We start from the raw sequence: 25,285 nt of genomic DNA, 5'->3' as shown, positions 1-25,285 counted from the left end.
TAGTTGACCAAGAAATAATTGTCAGTGATTTACTGACTGACAAGGAAGGAAGGAAAGAAGGGAGGGAGGGAGGGAGGGAGGTGGGGGGAGGGAAGGGACTTGCTTTAGACAATAAACAGAAGCACAGTGAAATTAAATAGTTTGTCCAGGTTACTTGGCAAGTTAAATAATTTTACTGTAATGAGCCAAACAACCTTTGTAGATATTTAGAACATAAATTGCATTCAAATTGAAAGCTGATGTTTTCTTTGTGTATACATGTGTGTTTTTATTTTCTTGTGCTTCTCTTTGGATCGTTGTTCTAATGTGTTATCCTCATCTATCAAGATAATAATCTTATTCTATCATTACACATTCGGTATGAGTGTTGGTGTGTAGACTGGAGATGGGAAATTAGTCTAATTTGCTGCTTGAGATAATAATTTGCTCAATTAAATTACCTAAAAATCTGGTCAGAAAATAGGAGCTTACAACTTTTTCAAGGATTAGTAAAATAGTTTAAAAAAATTAGGGGGCATCCTAGATCTGAAGATCTCAGGAAGAGAAATCCTTCCCTCTGATCCCCAATTGCTTGAAGTAGCATAAACTCTCTGAAACTCGGACACAATCCATGAATAGATGAGTGAAAAAGAGCCCTACTTTTAGTCTGATAAAATGTCCATTTTTATTTTATTATGGCCAACCAGCTACATAGGGTGTGAGGGGACTGTCAAGATAAAGACAAATTAAGTTATGAAAAAATATTGACATATTTTCTACATCTGGAATTGTGATCATGGATATTATCTGTGTTCTAGGTTTACACACATACAACATAGAATTCCTTCTAAATCATACATGATCTTTCCAAATCAAGAGGGTGAGGTGAAGAAGGCTTCTTTTTGAAAAATACAGTGTTTTGAGAATTGGACTGAGGGAAGTATTCATATTTAATTCTGAGGACCATTCCCAGAGTGGACCAGGTACATCCAGTATCACCAAATTAGAATCACAGAACAACATGTGACTAAAGCATGTGATTCTAATAAAATTCACATCACTTTTTTCCTCTCTGCTTTGCTTTTTTTCCTTCTGTGCCTAATACGTTTAAGCTGTTTTCTTGCATTCCCCCAAATAAACTTCTATTATTCTCTATCTGCTTTAACTTGACTATGATGATTCATATTAAGAAAAAGAACACAGAAATTTCAATGTAGCAGGAATCTTTGTGAAATTGCACTTTTGCTTGGAACTCATCGCATCACGTCAGAGAAACTTGCATAGTCTATGAGTCAGAATGCCAATGTCTCAGCTGTCGCCAGTAATACAATTCACCACCACAGACAATTTGTCTCTACACAGGAAGTGAATCTAATAAGGTAACATGGAAACCTATCCTTTAATTTAAAAAATGTATAATCACATATCACAGAGCTTGTATTTACGTTACGTAGTTTGAAAAAAAACAATAAAATTAATTTAATAAATACGTGGGAACTTGGTAACAAGTATTCAGGTTTCTTCTAGAATATTATATCTATTAGCTTGCCCCTAAGTAAAATACTAGCTTATAATATCCCAAGTGTGTATTTTCCCCACTATTGTTGTGCTGTCCACAGGACATAGAACAATGACAGAAGACATAGGTTGCAGGTGTTTCTGCCAATGTTTTAGCTTGTTTCAAATTGCCTTCTGAAGATACTTCTGCTTTTGAAGTTACACGTGACAACAACAGCGTGCTTCTCTGGCACTGCCCACATGTTTGTGCATCCCCAGGTGTCTTCACACTGTGCTCAAACACAGCAGATGTCTGAGTGGTACCAAGTGGCAAGTGGCACTGAGTAGGGAGACAGTCTGGTGGTTGGTCACACAAGTGGTCATTAAGGCAGCTCTTAGTCTGATCAGGGTTACCTGGATGGCTTAGACCTTGAATCTCTAGGTGTTAATTCTCTGGCACACGTACACAGAATCTAATAAAAACAGAAGGACTTAGTTGCTTAAATGGGATGTGGGTTGGGGAATAAAAACAACCTATCAGAAAGAAAAACATGCTATAGAATTGTTTTGTGTATTATGAGCACAAATTTTGGGGGGGAATAAGTGTCTCTTCCCCCCTTATCCTTTTCTCCTATATAACCATAACCTTTTCTCCAAAAAGAGATCAGGTATTGTTTTGTATTATATTCAACTACATAATTTTACTTCCTATATACATAACATTCATAAATCTTTTACTATGTACAGGCAATGTTCTACATGCTTTAAATATATGAATTCATTTAATCATCCCCACAACTCCGTAAAGTTGGTATTGCTTTTTTGATTTTAAAGATAAGAAAACTAAGACTTAGAAGATAAGTAGCCTTTCTTAAGTTACACACTTAATAAGTGGCAGAGCCAGGATTCAGATTCAAACAATCTGACTCTAGATTCCATGCTTCTCAGCCACTATGACCCAAAATCTAACCAAACGAATTCTGCTGGACATGTGGAACCAAGAATGGAATATTGCTTGATTTTTTTTTTTTAACTCATAATGTTTTTCCTTGACTACATTGCCCCTCCAAGTAAGAATCCTGTATCACTGTATTAATTCTGGAACATTCTGCAATTACAACCTTACAATACTTCTTCACCAGTCAAAATCAGCTGATAGACAGATATATAGACAGTTAGCAGACAGTTAATATTTGTAAAGCTGTGCCCCAAATGGTGACCTCCTCCCAAATAGTATAATGATGTTGACAATTTGGTAATGACCCCTTCTCTAAAGTATTTCCCTATAAATACAATGAAACTATTACTAAGGATCTGTTTCCATTCCAGTATTAAGCACAATTTTGCAGCATGACCACCTTGGAATAATTTAATCTCTAAAAATAGCAAAGACAAGAAATCAAGTTAACATTGTTTTATTATATCCCAGATCTGTAAATATTGCGTTACACATTAAATTTTTGCTTATTTTAACCTGCCATGTTTCTCTAAAAGCAAAGTAACTTCTCTGAACAGCAAAATTAAAGCTCTGTTAAAAACGTTGCAAAATCTCACTGCATTTTAGACAGCTGCTTCCTTACAAAAATAAGAAAAAAATAATTTGTACATTTACATGAAAATTCAAGAACATTCACTGGAAGAAAAATTAGAGCTTCAAAAAGATATTTTCTTTCACACTAAAATAGCATAATTTTCACCTTACACATGTAAGGAAAGAAGAATACTGTATGTTATAAATGTTTACATTAAAAACAAGAAGCCCTTAAAAGGAAAATTACTCTATAAAATGTCTAAGTCTAAAAAGCTAGATTTCAGGAGCAAATTAGAAAACAGAAAATGGAGCATCACATAGAAAATTCAGACACCTGTTTAATTGAAGACATCTATCTCAGCGACCAGAGGGCCTCATTAGGAATCCAGTATTCCCCATGAATGCCGTGTTTGTCCTGCACAACCAGTTCAGGCCCATCCTGAAAACGCTTTCAGACTCAGCAAGGAGTCAGCTCTCTTCTTGATTCCACACTCCAAATAAGCTGAGGCAGAGAAAGGGTTGGTGACACTTCACCAAACTCAAACGGCAGCTGCCACTGGCCTGCGAAAAAAGGAAAAGGAAGGGCCTGGCCTAGGACAAATTAAGAAGCAAACAATGTTGCTTCAGTGTGTACCACTCATGTCCCTTTTGTGGCCTCTCTTTTTGCCCTTGAAGGCCTGGGCTTTCATGTTCCTCTCTGACTGTGCAAATACCCCACTTGGGCTTGCCCTCTCCTGGAGTTCTCTGTGTCCCCACCTGACCACGTGATCTTTTTCTTTCATGAATTCAAACTTCTTAGTTCCTCTATTATTTAAAAAATCCTCGTAAGAAAGCAAACCCGGAAAAAGTAATTTATACTGAAGGGTGATTGACAGCCCAGAGTATTTGCCAGCTAAGTGTTATTGACAAGGTTGGGAGAGAGATTAAAGAAAGGGGGCCTGATGGGAGGGCTGATTTCCTTGAATCACATCTATGTCTCTTTAAAACAGGGCAGTGATTAGGGAAATGACATTTTATAGTTTCCAGGCTTGGATTAGAACACAGTGTAAAGGTGACAGATTTGAGGTCTTAGGACAGTCACGCCCCACTTTCGTAAGATTTACCCCACCCCAGCCCCCTTTAGCCTTTAAAATCTGACCCAGAGAACATGGTTGTTTGGCTCTAAATTTTTTTAAATGTCGATTGGTAGGAGAGACAATGAAAATGATTGTAGAAGATTTACTTTTACCAGAATTAGGTTGAAAGAAGTTTTTAGTGTTAGCTCCAAGAAAAACATTTCATCTCTGGAAACCTGTCACTGGAAGTCAAGGAGCCCTAGCTGTGATAGCCAGTCACCAGTTTGCTCCCAGTCTGTAGATGCAGAAGGAGACTGCAAAGCAAATCTACAGTTCCGCGTGATCCCTTCTTTCCTTTCCACTGAAACCAGAAAAGTTTAATTAACTGTATACAATTCTAAACAAATTACATAAATGTACATGAACTATTTCCTGACATGCTTAGTTATCATGCAGCACCTAAGAACCAAACATAAGTTCTCTATTTTTTAAATCCTGGATATTTATTATAGAACATACCACACCCCTGCCTCATTTAAAATTAAATGTTTTTCACTTTGTTTAAAATGTTGTTTTTCACTTTGTTTTAAATGTTGCATTGATTAATGATTTAACCATTAATGACTAGTGGTTATATATTTAACCATTAATGATTAATGGTTATATATTTGACCATTAATCAATAAACATTAATATGTATGTATGTGTATATATATACATATATCCAGTTCAAACTGTATTCCTATCGAACATTGCTACTTCATGGGCTAGCTCAACAAATTCTGCCTCCAAAGTAAAATAAAGAATTTTTTTTTGCAGGGTCGGGTATGGGGAGCAGGTCCCAATTCTTCATAGCTGCAAAATCTTAAAATTAATTTAGTCTTATTATTTTTCTTTCAAACTTTTCTTCAACTAGTGGTACCTATTATTTGTTGTCTATTTTTTAAACTATCATTTGAAGTGAGTACATAATAATGTGCTATTAGGTTTATCATAAGATTAGATGTTAATTATTTTAAGTTTAAACGTCATTGCTTTGGGGAATTTTGCAAGGCCTTCCAGAGGCTGTAGCATGTGAACAAATTTGAGAAGCACAAAATTTAAGCAACACCTTGGAAGATATTAAATTGCACCTAAGGTTTAAGTTTCCCTATATTCATTTGATTCATTATAGCATTGTGTAATATTTACCTGCTTTAATAAGGAATAATGTATTTCATTTGAAAATGGTAGTGAATAGAAATGAATGTTAATGCTCACTGCTACTGTAACTACGATGGGAGTCTGTTTCTTCAGACTGATTCAATGGCGTAACTACAGTCCATCTAAGGATAAGATATTCTAATTGCAAATGACTACTGTCGAGAGAAAATAAAGAGCCATATGTGCTAAACTTGCAAATGAGAATATGAAAGTATAATTCTCAAGAGAAGAAAAGCAACTTTTTCTCAGCATAATTCTCATTACTGGCAAGTTATCAAAGGTAGTTCTGAATCTCAGGAAAAAGACTTGTGATTACAATCTCAACAGAAGATCTTTACATTAAAATACTGGCAATAACTCTGTATGGTGAATATAGTTTTCTTTCTCGAGATTAAGGAAACTTAGATATATTCCTCATAACAGGACTTTTGTAAACCATAAAACACACTTTCAAAAGTATAAAAGCAACACATTTTTTTTTTTTTTTTGGTCTACACTTTCCTGGTCTAGTTTTCACATTGTGGCTCTGTGTTTTTGAGACCTTATTAGGGCAATCTATTATCTAGAACTGCTCTTCATAATCTAATTGCTACCCAGAAGAAAAACAAAATTCTAGCAGCCTTCAGAGCAAATGACCAGGTGCTATTGATTTTTTAGAGCTAAAAAAATCCAACATAATTTACCATAACGATTAATATTCTACTTTTATCTAAATCTGGAATAAGGATGGAATTTCTAGCCCAGAGAGCTGTTCTACTATAGTCAGTCAAATACAGCTTCTATTGTTGGACTAATATTTAGCCAATGTATTTATTGGAAAAACATATGCAAAGAAGAGGAGGTCCTTTATAGACCTTAATTCCAGTGCTATAGCATGAGATTTGCTGGTTGTCTGTTTACTCAGCAGTAAAAGAGGCAAAATCTGTTTTAACATTTTAAACTTCCTGAAAAGATAAGTAACAAACTGTTTTAAAGTAGAAATTGGTATGTAGCATAATTCAAAAATTTTAGAAAAATTCATATATATTCATATTCATATATATCTAGATATAAATTAAATTTTACAATATCCCTTTCAGAAACCTCCAGAATGTCTGACAAAGATATGTCTAATTGTAGCACTGTAACATTATTTCTTTGTGCATGTTTCTGCTAAGGCAGTAAATTTGGTTTCCAAATTATTTAAAAAGTCAAGGCCATCCTCTTCCTGTTTTTCACTGCAGCAACCTACAGAACCAGCTGGAGACCCTCTTCCTTCATAGTTATACGTAAGAACATAATCTTGAGACGGCATGTGGTCTTCATCCTGATTACATAGATGCAGTTTCTGTAAAGTTCAAAAGAAAGGGATTGTATTATTGTTTTAAACATACTGAAAGATAAACATAAAATTTATTTTTTATTTACCTTTTCTGTTTAATTTTTAACCAGTGTGTCCTCTAATGGATTCCTACATACAAAAAATGCACATGGTTGGTCTATATCACAGCCATACTACAAAGTCAGTATATTTTACATTTCTAGTAATCCATACAAATCCAAAATTATGTATACACATTATATTTAAGTACATTTAAATTATTATTAAATTCTTACCCCTAAATTTTATATCTAGAGGTCAGGCTAGTCCACAAAATGGTGGCAATATGCATAGCGGTTAGGAATTTGAGCTTGGATAGTCAAGCAGTCCTGATTTGGAGTCATAGCTTGGCTTTACCAACTAGCTACATGACTTTGAGCAAGTTATAATACTGAACATCTTTAACTCTCAGTTTCCTCATTTCTAAAATAGGAATACAGACAATGACTATCTCACAGGATCATTATTAAATGATGAAATAATAATGCATGAAAAATACCCTTATTATGTCCAGCACATAGTACATGTTCAATAAACAAAAATCGCTATCATCTGCAGATATAATGTCAGTAAGATTACCACATTGTCTTCAGAATCAAGCTTCCGAGAGAGCCAAACCATGACAAAATAAAAAGATGCACCAAAAAGTTTCAGTGAAATTTAAAATAATCAAGATAACTCACACTGCAAAAACCTGGCCAGAATAGAGACCAAGCATTCAGCCACATTTACCCTCGCTCTTTGTCACTGGCCTGTGTGCCAACTTGTCAAACTCGTGCACCTCTCCCCTTTCTCACCTGTGTACACATCCCCTCTCAAACCCAGCGCTTATTACCTTGGCTTACGTTAGCAAGTGTCTCTCTTCATGACCATTTTAGCCTCACGTCCCATTACCTGACATGCACATTGGAGAACACCCCTAAGAGTGTTTCTTAAGCTTCCCTCCTCCTCAGCCTGATCTTACATGGCTACTGACTGTCTAGAAACAGAAAAGGGATTAACATTTGAATTTGATGAAAAATATAAATATGCTGTGGACCTATGATAACCTACAGCCATGTCACAGAATGTTGCCCATCTACAGTCCATCAAAGGCTTTAGGGTTTCTGGACCAGTGTTTGTATTACAACAGCACTGGTACTCTCTGATAAAAGAAGTGAAAACTTAGTACCAGAAAGAATACTTAATTCAGTGGTCCTCTACTCAGGCTGCACGTTTGAATCACCTGAGGAGCTTAAAAAAAAAAAAAAAAAAAAGCTAAACCAATTAGAATCGGAATCTTTCAAGGTGAAGCACAGGCATTAGTATTTTTTAAAAGCTTCCCAGGGAATTTTGATGTGGTGCCAGGAATGAAAATCCCTTATTGAACCCCCCTATCTTTCACATCCTTGCTTTCCTCTGAATTAGAAACAGTTTATACATGCATGACGCTTTTTACATGAAAAAATAGTTCATATGAACCATATTATTTAATATTCACTCCAGAATTCTGTACAGATGCTTTGTTTTCACAGAGAGATGCAGATTTGATTTGGGGATTTTTGTGATTGTGGAGAATGAGATTTTTTCCCTATTCTTCTATATTAAAAGAGTTCATGAGATAAACACACACCTAGAAATGAAATGCAACTTTAGTGAGGGATAGTAGAATCCTCCAATTTTCATGAGATTTTAGAAATTAAGAGAAATGTGACACATGAAATAAAAACTTTTATATCAAATACTGTAACAAAATCAAAGAGCAGGGGCAAGAATAATCAGAGAGTGAGAGAGAAAGGATACATTGGAGAATCTGAAAAAGAAGTTTCTGAAAATATATATTAATCTCAATTTCCTAATGTCCTCCACTTGGACATTTAAATTGCAGGGTCAAAACACTCAAGAAAACTCACTTCACCAAGGCGGGGCTGAGTGAAATTGTACCACTCCGAGTGGTCCATCTCCACAGTGCCTCCTCTGCAGGAATCCAGGGTGTGATGATGCCCGGCCCCCTGGCACAATTCCAAGGTCTGGTTTCCTCCTTTTACCATTTCAGTGGTTTCCTGCCTGCCATTTTTGACTTCTGATCCCATAGTACCACAAAAGCCTTGGCTAGAGTTGTTGACTGTATCGGTCGTAAAGCCATTGGCAGAACACTGAAATAAGATAAAATAAGACAGTTCATATAGGGAGTAAATGGATTCCAAGTAAAGTCGCAAGAAGGCAAAGGAGACAGCTCGTTTACTCAACCTTTTATTCATTCATTCATTCAACAGACATTTATCATTTTCCAATTAGGTGCAAAGATAGAGACAAGGTCCCTCAGTGGCTCCAAGAAGCTCTTACTCCAATGAGGCAGAAAAATAGACAATTACTTTAAGAATGTGATTATGCTGATGTACAGGTGAACACAGAATGCTGTAGGGACACAGAGGAAGAGCATGAAAATTCAAACTCGGAGAAAGTAAGTGGCGCAAACTGGGAAAACTCTGAGCTGAGGGATTCCTACTGAGAAATAGGAGGAAGAATGCATTATCTGTAAGAGGGTCTAGAGGCAAAGCCAAATGGGGTTCCTTGGGGGTTCCCAACTTCAGCCTGTCGAGAATGCCTACCACAGAAAGTTCGAAGAGAGGAAGCTAGAGAGGTTATAAAAGGCCAGAGGACATAAAGATCTATATGCCATGCTAAAATTTTTAGACTATCTTGAAGATTATGGGGACTAAAAGAACGGTTTTAATAACAGGCAAGGGACATATTTAAAAAAAATCATTTTAGGCAATAATGTGAAAGACAAATAAGAAGGAGACAAGTTTAGAGTCATGGATATCAGTCAGTGAAACATTATAGGTGAAAAACGATAAGGATCTAAGCCAAAGTCAAAGCAGCGATGATTAACAGAAGAGGATGGACTCCATAGAGTGCTTACTGGTGGTTAGATGGATGAGGCAGCAAAGGGAAGGGTCAGGAATTATTCCTATGTGTCCTGCTTGTGCAACTAGATAGATGGTATGATTCACTGAAACAGGGAGGAAGGATGCACTTGCGGGTGAGAGGAGGGTGAGCAATTCAATTTTGGACGTGGTAAACGAGAAACCTGTGGATTTCCAAAATGAGTATATGAATATGTGGTCTGGAGCTCAGGTGAGAGATCTGAGCTGGAGTATAATTCTGGGAGTCACTTCCATGTAGTGGGGAGTTGAAGCCATGGGAATAAATTATATCACCCAGAGAAAACTGAAGACCAAAAGAAAAAAAGGCTAAGAATAGAATGACAAGAAACATCATGTTTTAAAGGGTGGATAAAGGAATTAGAGCTGTGACAGAATTGATGTGGAATAGCCACTGAGATAATACGGAACCAAAAAGCCATGACTCTCTAGCCAAGAGAGGATTACGGTAAGATCAATGGTGTAGAAAAAATCCAAGTAGGGTAAGAACTGGTTCAAATGAAGTAAGCACCCATGAGAGTCAAGTAAAAAAGTGGCCAGTGGTGATCTGTGTCAAAAGAATTTCCACGGAGTGCGGAATGAACAGGAAGTAATGTCATAGAGAAATCGAGTAAAAAATATTTCTCTCAAAAAATTCAGTTTCAAAGAAAAAGAAATATGGAGGGATCTAGGGGAGGACAAAGAGTCAAGGGAATATTTTAAAATGGAAAAGTCTTGATTAAACATTAACTTAATGCTGGAACTGAACACCAACCCTCCAGGCCACAGGTGAGATGTTCAGTTATAGCAATAACCTCTGCATGTCAGTTTGAATTCTAAACCATCACTTTCATGACAAGACCTCCGCTATAATCAGGTGTCATTGTGTCATCTTCTTACCAATTTATTTTTTCTATCTAATATGCAGAGTCTCTATCAAAACAAAGATTTTCAAGTTCAGATAATTTACTGAATCTGAAATATATCTATAAAAGTCAAACATATTATTTTACTGCCTTTGAAAAAAATACCAGAAAAGAGAACTGAAAAGTAGCCATTTGGTGGCACTGCTACCCTACATTTTTTGCTTAGGTTGCTGCTACAGTAAAATTCTATCACTCACACACACACACACACACACACACACACACACACACACACACACAAATCCTATTTGTCAAATCTCCTTGATGGGTACAACTTTGTCATTATAAATACATACTGAGATCATATTTCTAAGCTAATAAAGGGAGAACTGAAAATAAACTAAAATCAAAGCTGAATCCACAGTACTGTTTCACATTCTCTAATCTCTGTTCCTTCCTCCAAGTTTATTCTCATAGGGCATCAACAACTCCTTCTCCATGTCAGTGATTTTCAAATTTACTTTTCCAGTCCTGATTTTTCACACAACTCCTAACCCCATCTGAATGCCTTTGACTTAAACTCAGATTCAAAACTAAAGTTACCACCTTTACTCATTGTATTAAAACGAGTTTACACATTCACCGTGAAATTTTGTTGCATTTTGTAAAAATATGCCTAAAATTATATGCTGGTATAAATTAACAATTTCAAGTCCTTTTGAGAAGTGTTCCTAATAGAGAACAGGTAAATAGGTGTATGTTATGGTGAAGTGGCCGATCAATGCCACCGACTCCAGCATCAAATGGCAAAGAAAAAAAATTAAGTACAGCTCAATCATTCCATTCTCAGATATAAAATAAGAGCTTACTATGAGTCAAGGACGATCATGGGGCTAAATCTATTTCCTGAATGGAGAGATAATTACAGGGTTCCACACATAGGCACGTCAAGCATAGAGGAGTCATGATTTTGCCTGATGGTGGGAAGGAAGTGAAAGAAATAGTCGATAAGAAAGGCATCATCACCTTGAGATACAGAAAAGGCCTGATATAAAGTCACTGTCCCGGGCTATAGCTTCTGTCACATTGACTCCACTTTTTATTTTATTACTTAAAAGAAAACAATTTTATTTATACATTTAAAATATTTCTTATCCATCCCTATTTTAATTTTCCAATAACCATTATCCTAGTAGAGTTATCTCATGCTTAAATTATCAAAAGATCCTAATCCTTTATCCTCCCCATTCCTAACGTCTTCCTGTTCTTGTTGGTCACCCTACTGATTCAGTATCACACTGCTCACGTTATGCCACTTTCGTGCAGAAAGCCTTGACTGGCTCTCCCTTACCAAGAGAATAAATCCAAAATCCTTAGTGTGCCACAAAAAAGTTTCATCCCCCATCCCTCTCTTACTATATCTTCTCCCTCCAGAACCTAAGTGTCAAGCCTCTAGTCCAAAACATCATTTCTTCCATTTCAAATCAATTTATTTAGTATTTGGTGAATAATCCCTAAACTTTGTCATCTCCTTTTTTATTCATTAGGCTGTTTTTCTCCATCTCTTCACTTTCAAACCCTTCGTGTTCTTTATGGTACAGAGTAATCTGTACCTCTTCCACCAGGCCTTTCTGGTTGATATCCAGACATCATGAATATACTTATGTATCATCAGTATCTTTGAACTCCACCAGTGCCTATCATATTGGGGCTAATAGTTTACTGTCACATTCCTATTTATTTTTCAATTTCTCAAGAATGAATTGAAATCTTTTCGAGGGAAGAACATGCCTTGTAATAATTTTTTACATACTTCCCGCAGAACAAGAAGCATAGTGCCAAGCACCTCAGAGGTCCCAAGAAATATGTAAGAAAAGAAAGTGGCAGTATTGTTCCAATCTGCCCCCCCAAACACACACTTTTTTGTAAACATATATCTTTTTGATATTTTTAGTTTATCTTGAGAACTTTCAGCAAGTTCTTCCTATTATAAATGGTCAAAGAGTTAGATAAACAAACAATATCTGAAAATATACATTGTAGAGAGCAGTCAAAAAGATTCTTCTTATAATAAATTCACAACATCAAATAATATGTTTTAAACCATAACACTAGAGAGTAGAAAAAAGATAACTAAAACAATACATCTGGTTTAATAAATGCCCTATAAAAATATTTGAATATTGACAGATAACATATTTATGTCTACAGAATCTGATCAAATGAAAAATAGAAATTAACTCCTAAATTCTGAAATAACTTCATGAGGATGAGTTAAAGAAATTGTGGGAACTACTCAGAGATAAATAGCCGTATAAAAAAATTAATAAAATAAAATTCAAAAATTCAAAAAAAAATTACTTACCACTTTATCATCTCCAGGTGCTTCTGTGTTTGAGATGATTAAGTTTTGCTGTGCCAAATCTTCAGGAAAACTTTTTTTATTTCTGGCACTAACAAGTCCACATACTACAGTTAGCAATATAGCTGAGTTAAAAACAAAAACAAAAATGTTTAACATGCACACAATAAAATACTCATCTTTTATTTCTTATTACCTAAGGTGCACAGGAGGAAAACAAGTCACTGAGCATGGTGTCCCACAAATTACCCTGGCCCTTCTAAATGAACAGGCCATGATTTAGCTTAGATTTTAACATTTAAAGTGATTATATGTATATTTTGATACACATATCTTCAAGAGTTTGGATTCCACCCATCATTTAAGTATTTTGAATCATGAATTTTTAAAAAATCAATGACTTTTTTTTTTTTTTTTTTTGCGGTAAGCGGGCCTCTCACCACTGCAGCCTCTCCCATTGTGGAGCACAGGCTCCGTGGGCCACGGCTCACGGGCCCAGCCGCTCCGCGGCACGTGGGATTCCCCCGGACTGGGGCACGAACCCGTGTCCCCTGCATCGGCAGGCGGACTCTCAACCACTGCGCCACCAGGGAAGCCCCAATGACATTTTTTAAGACAAAGACTTTAAAGAGATTTACTGATTCCCAAAAGAATGGTTTGCCAATATGAAAAGATAACAAAGCAGACTTTTCTTCCCAGAATAGATTTATCTCCAAGTATCTTAATTAAACTTACTTTGTATTTTGCCTATTCAGAATTTTCATTCTACATCGTAATTGTGGGAGGTTGAAATACATGATAATAAAGCTAACAGCAACAACAACTCTTTACAATGTTCTACAAGCCCCTATACCAAGGATTGCCAACCTACGGCCCCAAATCCAGCCCACCATGTTTTGTATGACTCATGAGCTGTGGTTTTTATATGTTTAAATGACTGAAAAATATCAAAAGAATAATAGTTTATTACACGGGAAAATTATATGACATTCAAATTTTAGTGTCCATAAATAAAGTTCTAATGGAACACAGCCATGCCTATGGTTTAAATGTTTTCTATGGCTGCTCTCTCGCTACAAGGGCAGATTTGATTGGTCACAAATGAAACCATATGGCCTGCAAAGTTTAAAATATATACTATCTTGCCCTTCACAGAAAAAGTGTACCAACCCTTGCCAACTCTGTGTGGCCCCTTGTTACCTTTCTGGTTCCACTTCCTACACTCCTCTTCCCTCATCCTCTCTCTACTCTCAGGCCACACTGGTCTCCCTGCCTTCCTTGATTTCTCAAGCATTCCCTCACCTTAGGGCCTTTGAACTGACTTTCTCCTCTGACTGAAAGCTCTTCCTTAAGTATTCTTGGCTGCCTCTTTCACCTTTTCCAAAAACCATCAGTGATAACCTTCTCAGTTAGGCTGGCCCAACCATCTACTGAAAATTACTATCACTAGCACCCATCCCCCGCACTCACCCACACACACTTTACAGCACCAGAGACCCTAATTATCTGGCTCTATTTTTTTCCTCCACAGCATTTAATTTATTTATTACTTTACTGTCACAAGGCAGACTTTGTTTTGGCTTGTTTGCTTTTGTCTGCTTTGTTCATTGATGAATTCCAAGCACCTAGACAGTTCTGGTATATAGCAGGTGTTCAATATATATTTATTTTTTTGAGTTGATAAAAGATAATAAACACTTATTAGAAATGTACCATGCTCTGTTTTAAGCTCTTCACATGCATTAACTCAATGAATCTCCGGTGCTACCCCATAAAATAACCTACTACAATTATCCCTTTTTACAGATGAGGAAACTGAAGCACAGTGAAGTAACTTGCCCCAGGTCACATGTCTTACAAATAATAGAGCTAGGGTCCAAACCCAGACAGTCTGGTTCCAGAATCTTACTCTTAACCACTAGTCCTATCACAGAATAAAGGAACAACAGCTAAAGTAAGCTGAAGGATTGAATGGAAATGAAAAGAGAAGAAAAAATACGGCACCATTGGGAACTACATAACTGGTTAGGAGGAGGTTAATAGAATTTAATTAACCTGGTAGGATATACCCAAGAAGAGAGATTGCTGTGATTTGAACACCTCCCATAAGTCTGTAGCTGAAATGAAAATGACATGACATGAAAGTGGCTTTTAGTGGACTTGCATATGGCAGAAGTTTTAGATTGTTTGATTTAGCCTTAAAAGGGGTAGTATGAGGACCAAGAAATAAAAGTTATACATTGACAGGTTTGGCAAAATCTAAGGCATTTTCAACAGTTCTGTCCAAGTATGAAATCTTTGATCTCAAAAAGGATTTTGCTTCTTCCCACAGAAAATATTCACTCAGAACTCAGAAAATAATACAAAAAGAATTTGTAAAGGGGACTCACACCTGACAGATAGCTGGACAAGATTTCTTTTTAAAGACCTTTTCCTGCACTCAGATATTTATTTTATATTTCAAAGTCAGGTAAGTAAAAGGACTTACAGAAAAGCAATGCTATACCCAGAAGTATCGCGAGGATCGCCCATTTGCCAAGTATCGCTCCTGCAGTCACGCGACATTGATCTGGATGAGTACAATCACAGAGGTTCACTCTCAAGGTTTTTGTTGCAGATTGACCTTCTCCATCTTTTACAGTAATGGAAATATAATATTCTTGAAATTTGGCATCTTTCCTATATGAAAGACGGGCAGCTGTATCTGAAAGAAAAGAATGATATTTTTAATGAACATTGATTCCTCCTCTAACATCTGTTCCACCACACCTATTTTTAAAGACACTATTCTCAAGGAGCCACCTTCCGTGTGAAAATGGATAAAAAAAGATGACGATCTTCAACCTTTTCAGGCACTAATATCACCAGATGTATGTTGCCCACTGTAACTTTTTAGAAGAGAGGCTTAAAGAAATAATTTGGCATTGGAGTGACCCAGCAGCCTTTCAGCAATATTTAGTATTCCCTTATTTCCTCCCTTATCTACAAGCTAATGATGCTAGATTGGCTCTTGACATACACTCCAAGCATTTCTCTAAAGTACCAGTTTATGGTACTCATAAAAATTTAACACCAATAGTTACACACAAGAGATGTCTTAAGTTCATATTTTCTTATCCATTTATCTTCTGGTACCTGTCCACTGTCTTTATGTATAAGGTAATTTCTCAAAGGGCAACTGACCCTTGGTATTTAACACCTTCCCTGTGGAAGTAATCTCAATACCAGAAAACTAATTAACATCACCCAGGCTAGGTATAAGGCTTACATAAACACAGACATATCTATATCCTAACAATACAAGTTTTTACGAACAGTGATATTTCCCCAATGAACTTGCTACCTTATTTCAATGACTTTATTATCAACTGACCAAAAGCTCCACACACTTTCAATGGCAATTGCAATCTTTTGGGTTTTTCAATAAGTGAAATGACAAAATACCATAATGCACCTCCTGGAAGTGATCTGTAATTTCTAAGCCTTTCTTAAATGCACTGTTAGAGCTGTTGAGAACTTCAAAGATTTCTGGCTACACCTCAGACACAAAGCTCCCCAGAGGAATGTGAATTACCACTAAGGTTTATTTGGAACTTTTCAGGATTATATTGTGTTTAAAGTAAAATCCTTCAAATCTCTCTCGTCCCTCAAGACCACAGGCTTATTCATTACCTCAAGACCAAGAGCCATATTCATGTCCATTCACTCGTACTAGTGCAGCAGCCTCTGACTTTCCCTGCTACTCAACTCTGCACTCTTCAAACTGCCCTCCTAACTGTTATCAATGTCACTGTTTTTAAGACATAAACCTGGTACAGCATTGCCTTACTTGTACACTCTCAATGCGTACCTGCTGTCACCAACCATACAAAGGTCAGCCTCCTCAGCTAGTACATAAGGCCCTTCATCACCACTCCCACCAAATCTCTCGGCATTCCTACTAAAACCTTCTAAACTCTAACAACCCTGATTTACTTATTGCCCTAGTATTTTCCTGATTTCATGCATATTTGTTTATCAATTATTGATTAAACAAACATTTATTAAGTAGTTAGTGTCTACCAAGCACTGGGCTAGGTGCTGGAAATACACAGATGGGTTACAAATGTTCTGAGAAAGTCACGTATTAGAGCAGAAAGGTAGACAAATAAGAATACAACATGTAGATTACATGTAGATACAACAGGTAGATAGTAGGTGTTCCATAAATATTATGAATTAATATCAAGCTAAGAAGTGGGAAGGAGGTAGTCTAGGCAGAAGGAACAGCATATGCAAAAGTTGAATTGCATGAAAGAGCACAACATAGCAACAAAACAGCAGTGAACTATGGCTATAACATAGAAAACTGTACACCTCAGAAACCACTACTGTAGCAGTCTGCACTGCAGGCTTCAATGCCAGGCCTCTGTCCACAGCCCACCATGTTTCCTTCCAGAATGTTATAGAGTGCTTATCCCACATACCCAGATCTCTCATTTCCAGAGTTTGCTTACACTAAAATTTAAGCCTCCCACCTTCTGTTCTTTCCTCATTGCACAGTAGTTACTTCAAAAACATAGCAAGAACAGTTTGTTTTAATGATAAGTTGCTCAATATTTTAACAAGGATTTTTTGTCTTTGTTGTAAATGTAAATTCTGCCTTCATAAAAATTATGATTTTTTTTCATTTTATGTACAATATAAAACACAGGTCCCACACAATGTGTGCAAAAGTTAAAGTTAGCCTTCTAAAATATGTTCATGAGAATCCATTTTACATTATGCTTCACGTGAGTAAAGCAGTAAATCCATTCTCACTTATTTCAGAGGATATAAATCATTATTTTTGATGAAATACCATTAACTTTGGCAAGGGTCCATAGTCTTTTGATTTCTGGAGAAGTTTTTGCCAAGCTGAAGTGAAATGGAGCGCCGTGGATGGGCTCGTCAGGATCAACAGCTGAAATGTCAACATACTCCATCTTTGGTTTGCAAATTACTAGATAATTTTGAAGTATTTCTGGTGGATTATCATTCTCATCTTCAATTTTAACTGCAATGGTTCCAGTACATGATCTACCATCTAGGAAGAAAGGAAAAAAGTTTAGTGTAGTTCATAGACTTTTATAGTTTCTTAAGAAAAATAATCAACTAGATTCTACATATGATGTATGGGTTTTTTTTTTAAATAAACTCTGATCATTAGAGAAAATGGTAAATAAGAAGGTAGATGGATAAATGAAACCTGTAGATCACCTAAAATGAGTATGCTGTTGATAGTATCAGATATAACTGGCCATAAAACTTTTACCAGAATTATTACCAAAAAGTAAAACTAAATGTCTGAATTTCAAACTCTCTATTTCCTTGGGTTTCTTTTGGTCCAGATGTTAAGGAACAGTAAAGTGACTACAGAAAAGTTACTCTAATCCTGGTACACATTTAAACCACCTAGGGAGATTTTAAAAAATATACGATGCCCAGGCTCCCCAACCAGGGATTCTGATTCAGTTGGTCTGAGGTAGTGTCTACACCTTGATATTTTTTTAAATGTCCCAAATTATTTTAATACGTAGCCAGGGTTGAGAAACTCTGGGTTACTTTAAGGAACAGAATTCAAGGAAAGAATTATTTTGACTTAATAGTCAGCTGAGCTATTTAACAGCTCAATTTAAAATGATGTAAAGAGATCTAGAAGAGTCTGGTGAGACCATTTCATCTAGTCCTAGACTTAAGTTTCATCTCTGTCCTCTGACATAGAGATCTATAGGCATTTAAGATGCTGCCATGCTAGGGATATAAAGATAAATAAGGCATGGTTTCATGTCACCAAGCAGTTTCACCTTGTTTGATGATTAAGATAAATAGAAACAATCTTTAAAGTAATTTCTAAGAATTCTATATACTTAGCACAAGGATAATTCTGCACAAGAATAAATGAAGTTTATTCTCTAATTCTTTTATAACATACCAGATGAAAGCTGGTGTCCTACCTTTATCTATTGCCAGGACTGTAACATTATTATATAAGGCACTTTTGGGAGTTACAGCCTCCCTGTCTAAGATTTTGGAAGTTTTGAGTGAGCCCGAAATTTCATCAATGGTGATCCACCCTTTCGGGTCATGCAATAATTTGTACCTGTTAATAAAAAGTAAAAATAGTTTTTAGCACTATAAAATGTATTAAAATATATTACTGTCTCAATTATTACAAATACATAATTAGTATGTGGTTATAGATTTCTTTGTACCTTAAACCACTGCTACTTCTAGTGTCAGGGTCATATGCCTCATATCCATTGATCTTTGAACCCACTGGGGAGTTTTCTTTAATCTGTACATATTGGACTGCAGGTCTGCATTCAGGCCCTTCATCCTGATCCTTCACATGAACTGTGACCACGGCTCTGTTCATGTTTGTCATTCTGAGTGTCACATCTCCAGTAAATGGAGCTTCATTGCCTACTCCAATTTCCAGGATCACTTGATGGTTTTCTTCATAATTCAGTGGCTTTAAAAAAAGGACAAGTATATGAACATCAGTGTAAAATACATTTGGTATTTCAAATAGCAAGTGATCTTTTGTCGATATGAACAGTGCTACATAAATTCTGTGCTCTCACTTAGCCAATATTGACTTTTATCCTTTGCTAAAGAGAGAGGTGATTCTTCACTAAGCCTTTAGCAAGAGTGGTCAGAAAGTTTCTGCAGGTGGTTTTATGGAGTTGTAGGAAAGCAATTCCTAAAATATTTTTATAGCTCATTCTTACTAAGGAAAATTATTCTGAACCTGAAGATAATGCAAAAACATGACCGTGTTCTTCTGGCCTTATTTAGAAGACCGGCCTAAGGGTCATCTGACTCTCGGAGAAGGTTCAACTTACTATTTACCACTGATGAGGGCCCAGACATTTTACAGCTCTTATAAAACTAGATGTTGACTTAAAGCTGAAATGGTGCAGTGATTTTATTTTCTCTCTGATAGAAATGGTATTTCAAATGCATGTTTTAATTGTCCTCTAAGGCATATAACTAAGCAATCTTTATTTCAGCTTTTCCTTTTATCAAAATCCATACAGCTTCTCATTTCTTCTAGGAAGCTGCTTTGGCTTTTTGCTGAGTCCCTCCCTCACTGATGAGTTAAGCAAACTTTTTACCCATGCTAACTATTTTTATGAAAATTTTATTTTTGACAATTTGAGAATTATACTTTGGCATTGTTTGTAGTTTATCCAATGAAACTCTCACAGTGAAGAATGCAGAGGGGTAAGAAAAATATGTGCTATTGGCACTATTATTATCGTCATCCCCATTTTAGAGAGCAGGAAAGTGAAGAAGAGGAAATAAACTGGGTTTCTCAAAGCCAAAAGAAACTCATTCGAGCTGGAGTTTCAAGCCAGGTAGTCTGGTATGAGTCCATTTTCCTAACCACCACACTATAAACCTTCTGCTTAATTGACTCACCAGCCTCTAAAATCTTCTAAATCAATTCTTTGGTTACAATTGATTTTTATACAGCAAACAAGCCAAATCCATAAAACAGTATTTTACACTGTACTGAAAAGCTAACGCACTTTTTCTTTCATTCTCTTTCCGCTTATCAAAATAATCACTGGCTGAACATTGAACAAAATTAAAACTGATGAGTAAAATTTTGGGTTTAAGCCTTTCTCCACATCTCCACATCTAGGTGTTATCAAGCTGAGATACTAATACCACAAGTCCAATAAGAAGTCAAGAAAAGTTCTGAATCTTAGAATCTACAAAATGTATGTGAAATTCTTTTTGATTCTTTTATTAATATCCCAGAAACTGGAGCGCCAAGAGAGAAAAGGATTAATATCTGTTTATTTGCCGCTAATGAACACTACCTCACAAATTGCTCGTATTGCTATGATCAGGCTGAGAGTCTGCTAGCAATGAGAAATGGATGGAAATTTAGAAAACAGCTGCTGCCCTAGAAGAGGTGCAGTTATTCAATCTAGAGTTACTTGCTAAAAGCCCTAGAGATTTTTAATGCAATCTTTTAAGGCTTAAACTGGATATTGCTGTAGTAGCTTAAAACTCTGCAAGATTTAGAAATCTGGTGGGATGAAATCAATGATGAATGAAAAAATATGAATTCTCTTCAACCATAGGATACCTTCTTGTTTCATCAACTGAAAAAAAATTGTCCAAAAATATCCCATATCTGCACTAAGATGCTAACAATTCCCTAGAAAATGTATTGTTGTGAAGATGGATGTGAGGACTTTCTACGTTGAGAATGACCAAGAACTGTCTTCCTCACTCAAGCTCTGATGCACTGCTGCTGTTGCTGAAATGCAGAGAAAATACTAAGATGGAAAGATTACCCAGGACACCCAGCTAAAGACTGAATTAGCTCATACTCTACAGTTTCAAAAAAGTTATCTATTATGGAAAATTATAACACTATTCCCAAGAACATGATGTGACTTCTAAAAATATAATACTAATATCCTATAGTTTACCAAGTGCTCTCATTTTCTTTATCATATTTGAACAGCTACTAGGAAGGCAGAGAGAAATATTATTTATATTTTACAGATAATACAGAGGCTAATTTTCCAAGATCACAGAGCTATGCAAAGCAATTTAACACAGGGCTTAAGAGCAGATAACCTGGAATCAAAGAAACATAGACTCAAATCCTCTCTCTACTACATCTGAGCTGTGTCACTTTGGGTAGGTTTCTTAATGTCTCTGAGACTAAGTTTTCTCTTCTGTACAATTGTTATAAGAATGACATTTAACATTAGCGCACACAGCAAGTGCTGCTTTACACTACAGGACAATTTTCTTTCTTTTTCTGGGTAAGGAATATAAAAGCAAGAGTCCTTCCCAAAAGAGCCTTTTCTGCCCTTATAACCTGGACCCTAGAATGTAACAGTACTACCAAAAATACAACATATAGAACAAAGAATATGTTCATTCAGTGCTGTTTGATGTAATACTATATTTCATCCTCAATATTACCTTTAAGAAGTTCAGATACAACCAGTCATATATTCAAGAGAGAGAGAGACACAGAGAGAAGAATATGAGCCTCTAAATTATATCATGTAAAGAATAGTTAGAGGAATTGGGAATATTTATCCTAGAGAAGGTAAATCTCAAATAGACATCACAGCCTTTTCAAAGGATTATACCTGTTTTGTATAACATTAGAGATAAAACCTGGTCCAAAGACACGGGTTACAAGGAGAATAATTTAGGCACAGTAAAAGTAAGGCCTTCTGAGAATTAGAGTTCTCCAGATATGGAATAAGCTGCCAATGGATATACAGAGATTCTTACGATTGAGACTGTTCAAGCATAAGCTAGATGCCTAATAGCTGGTAACAAATTATAGAAGAAAGGCAGCATTAAAGCAGAACAAGTGAACTAAATAGATTAAGTTCTCTTCCAACTTGTAAAGTCTATGATCTAAAACTACTTAGTTGATTAAACCATTAGTTGATTAAAACTTAACTTGCCAAATTGTCTATTACTCATTATTACTTTACCTTTACAACACAGAGAACACCTTCATTAGTTTCTTTGTCTGTACTGATTTTGAAATGTCCATTTTCATTGCCCTTTAAAATAGTAAAATTGGCTCTCCAATTGGCAGTGTTAATTAAATCCTTATCTTCTATAGGTATTCGTAAGATTTCCACATCGAACGTATTTTCCTCTACTGATGCTTCATACTGAAACAGAGAAAGCTCATTAAAAACTTACTTTATAAAGGAAACTTTTACAAATAAAGTAAAATGTTTCTTCCACTCCAAAAGTACTTGTTCTTACAGCTTTTGCCTAGATTATTTTAAAATATGAATCACAAAAGCACTGTTTTACTAAGGGTTATCTTTTAAATGAATGAAGAACTTTGTTACAAATAAAAGACTAATGCTATGGTCTTTAACAAAAGGGAGAGAATATAAATACTATTATGAATAAATAAAAGATATTTATATGTCAGATATTTCATTTTATTGATAAAATAAACATGCATACTTCAAAGTATGATAAATATTTTATTAATTCAGATTAAATAAAGATAACAGTAGAGATCAATTTTGATATTATCTACTTACAGCATTTCGTCTGAAAGTGGGTAGATTGTCATTCGAATCTTTTACTGTTATGATGCAAGTTGCTGTATTCATCAATCCAAAAAATTGACCATTCATGTCTTGCACTTTCATTATCAATGAGTACTTGTGTACAACCTAAAAACAAAGCAAATATTTAATTAGCTTTGAAAACCTTGTTTAGATTTATAAAGGAAACCTCAGTTATTCACACTTCTATTGGTGTGTATCCATGCTTTTATTTGATTTCCCTATTTGTATATACCCAAAGACATGGTAGACAGGAATAAAGCTGAAAAGGTAAGCAGAAATTCAATTACAAGATCCAGAGTAAGAACGTAGACTTATGCTTAAGCAGCAGGTAATGGGAAAGGTTTTATGGGAGTCATAGTGGGAGCACAAAATAGAAACAGTTGAGTTTGAGAAAGAATATATTTAAAAGAAGGTCGAGCACAATTTGGAGCAAGCTGAGCTGAGATTCAAAGAAACCAGTTAAAGCCTCCTGAAATAGTACAAAGCTGGGGCATTAGCAATGAGGACAAAAGGAAAGGGTGAGGAAAGTTATCTGTAAGTCAGAATGGCGTTGGACTTAAGAACAGATGGTATGCACAAGCTACGAGAGAAAGAGGGGGTGGAGGATGCTGCTCAGGTGTACTACCTGGAAAACAGGCACACAGAAGTATCACCAACCAATACAGGAAGACAGCGGTTCTCTGAGGAAGTGAACACTGGCAAGGTTGGCAAGGAGAGGCGAAAAAACTGAGTTTTGTCTGGTGGATACTGAATTTTACGTTCCTATGGGAAATCTAAGGAGAAAGGTCCAGAAGACAGCTGGATAGATGGCCCTATACTTCAGGGGAGTTCAAGGCCAGAAACAGCAATCTGGGAGTCAGCAGTATGTAGATAGTGGTTGAGATTATGGCAAGAATCTGATTTCCTGGGAGAGGTTAAAGGATGAGAAGAGCTGAGGATATAAGGAACAACAGCATTTCAAGCAGGAGGGAAGTAAGAAGACGAAGCAAAGGACAGACACTCAAAACAAAAGATCAGAGAAGCAGGAGGAGAACCAGAAATCCAAGAGAAGAGAGAGTTTTAATAATTGCCAGCACTAGAGAGAGTTTTAATGATTAACCTTTGGATTAGGCAATTAGGTGGTCACTGTTGACTTCTGCGAATGGAGTTTGCAAATGGTGTGTTGATGATGAAATGGAGTCCCTGGTCTGTGACACAATCACCTCTGTTGCCTTTCCTTCTATTTTACTCTTCTTTAGCCACTCCACTCCTTTTGTTCTTCTTCATTTTCTATTTCCCTCTCTCCCTTCCTTGGTCTTTATTTTACTCATCCTTCTTTCACGGTGGAAACCAACATTCCCACCCCGAAACGCTCCTTCCACAGGCTCCAGCACTCTCTGAGACCCTGCTTTTTCTTCTTCTAAATGCAGTTTCTCTAGCTCCCTTGTTCATTTCTTTACTTCCTGTATTGTCCCCTACAACACACCTCATGGTTGTTCCCCACAAAATCCCATTATATTTTTTTTGATTAAGCAAGCATATCTGGATTTGACCCCAAATCTGTATCTTACAAGCTGTGTAACCTTAACTTATTTAATTTCTCTAAGCCTCATTTGTCAATATGGAAAAATTAGGAAAAATCCTTGTTTTCACTTGATTACCATATCATCTCTAAATATTCCACAGATTCAAAACACATTCATATTGTTCCCTTCAAACTTTCCCATTTATTATGGCCATTATGTATTTTATCACATAGCGTGTCCTGACCCCACAAAAATAAAAATAATAATAAATAAAACCTTTGTACTTTTTTATTCTTTTTTATAGGTTCTCACCACCTCTCCCTTTTGCTCTGACATCAAATCCTGCTGATTTCTTCTTTATAATATCTCTCCCAGTCGTATCGATCCTTCCATTTATGTTACTCTAGTTTTAGTGGGAACCACTGAAGTGTTCTAATAAAGCTACTTTGTACATATGAAATTGATTGATCTGCCTCAGTCAATAATGCAAGACTCTGAGTTAAATATGGGCTGATGAAATGGACAAGAGCAAGATCAGAAGATTCAGTGCAGTAATCTGACCTGGGCAAGTCAATCAATCCTTCTGTCACCTTTCTCCCCTATAGATTGGATATAACCTCTATCTAATCAAACAAGGAAATTATAAAGATGAGATCAAATTATGCATAAAGAATTTGAACATCAAGTGCTATACATGTAAAAATATGCTATTACTATCATCCAAATAGTGTTACAGATTTTTAATAATCTATCAACTTTATCTCAACTAATCCTTTCCTGATTAAAAGTACATATCTATAATAACTGGATAGGGATCAGGGTATAATCTATACCCATGGAACAAGCAACACTAATTGTCCTACATGAGAATTGAGCTGGAACACTGAGCTGGAACCAACTAGCCATACA

The 25,285-nt window shown here is 36.0% G+C and overlaps 1 protein-coding gene across 2 annotated transcripts in view; it reads right to left on the bottom strand.

Annotated features, from left to right (window-relative positions):
* Window positions 1-6,280: 6,280 nt before the first annotated feature.
* Window positions 6,281-25,285, bottom strand: part of DSC3 (desmocollin 3) — a 37,870-nt gene continuing 18,865 nt past the window's right edge. Inside the window, exons 8-17 of one of the 2 annotated variants that reach the window (XM_029227886.1) lie at window positions 22,842-22,976; window positions 22,269-22,454; window positions 18,993-19,252; window positions 18,735-18,880; window positions 17,600-17,824; window positions 15,248-15,463; window positions 12,763-12,884; window positions 8,518-8,760; window positions 6,673-6,715; window positions 6,281-6,592 (exon numbers count right to left, since the gene is read on the bottom strand). In XM_029227886.1, the coding sequence (XP_029083719.1) occupies window positions 6,689-6,715; window positions 8,518-8,760; window positions 12,763-12,884; window positions 15,248-15,463; window positions 17,600-17,824; window positions 18,735-18,880; window positions 18,993-19,252; window positions 22,269-22,454; window positions 22,842-22,976 (1,560 nt within the window). In that variant the 3' untranslated portion in view covers window positions 6,281-6,592; window positions 6,673-6,688. The remainder of the gene's footprint in view (window positions 6,593-6,672; window positions 6,716-8,517; window positions 8,761-12,762; window positions 12,885-15,247; window positions 15,464-17,599; window positions 17,825-18,734; window positions 18,881-18,992; window positions 19,253-22,268; window positions 22,455-22,841; window positions 22,977-25,285) is intronic. The other variant, XM_029227876.1, reaches the window with a different exon arrangement.

This window comes from Monodon monoceros, unplaced genomic scaffold, assembly GCF_005190385.1.
Source record: "Monodon monoceros isolate NGI ecotype Baffin Bay Population unplaced genomic scaffold, NGI_Narwhal_1 Super_Scaffold_1, whole genome shotgun sequence".
NCBI lineage: Eukaryota > Metazoa > Chordata > Mammalia > Artiodactyla > Monodontidae > Monodon > Monodon monoceros.
The sequence above is the reverse complement of the archived record's forward strand: the minus strand, read 5'-3'. Positions and strand labels throughout refer to the sequence as shown.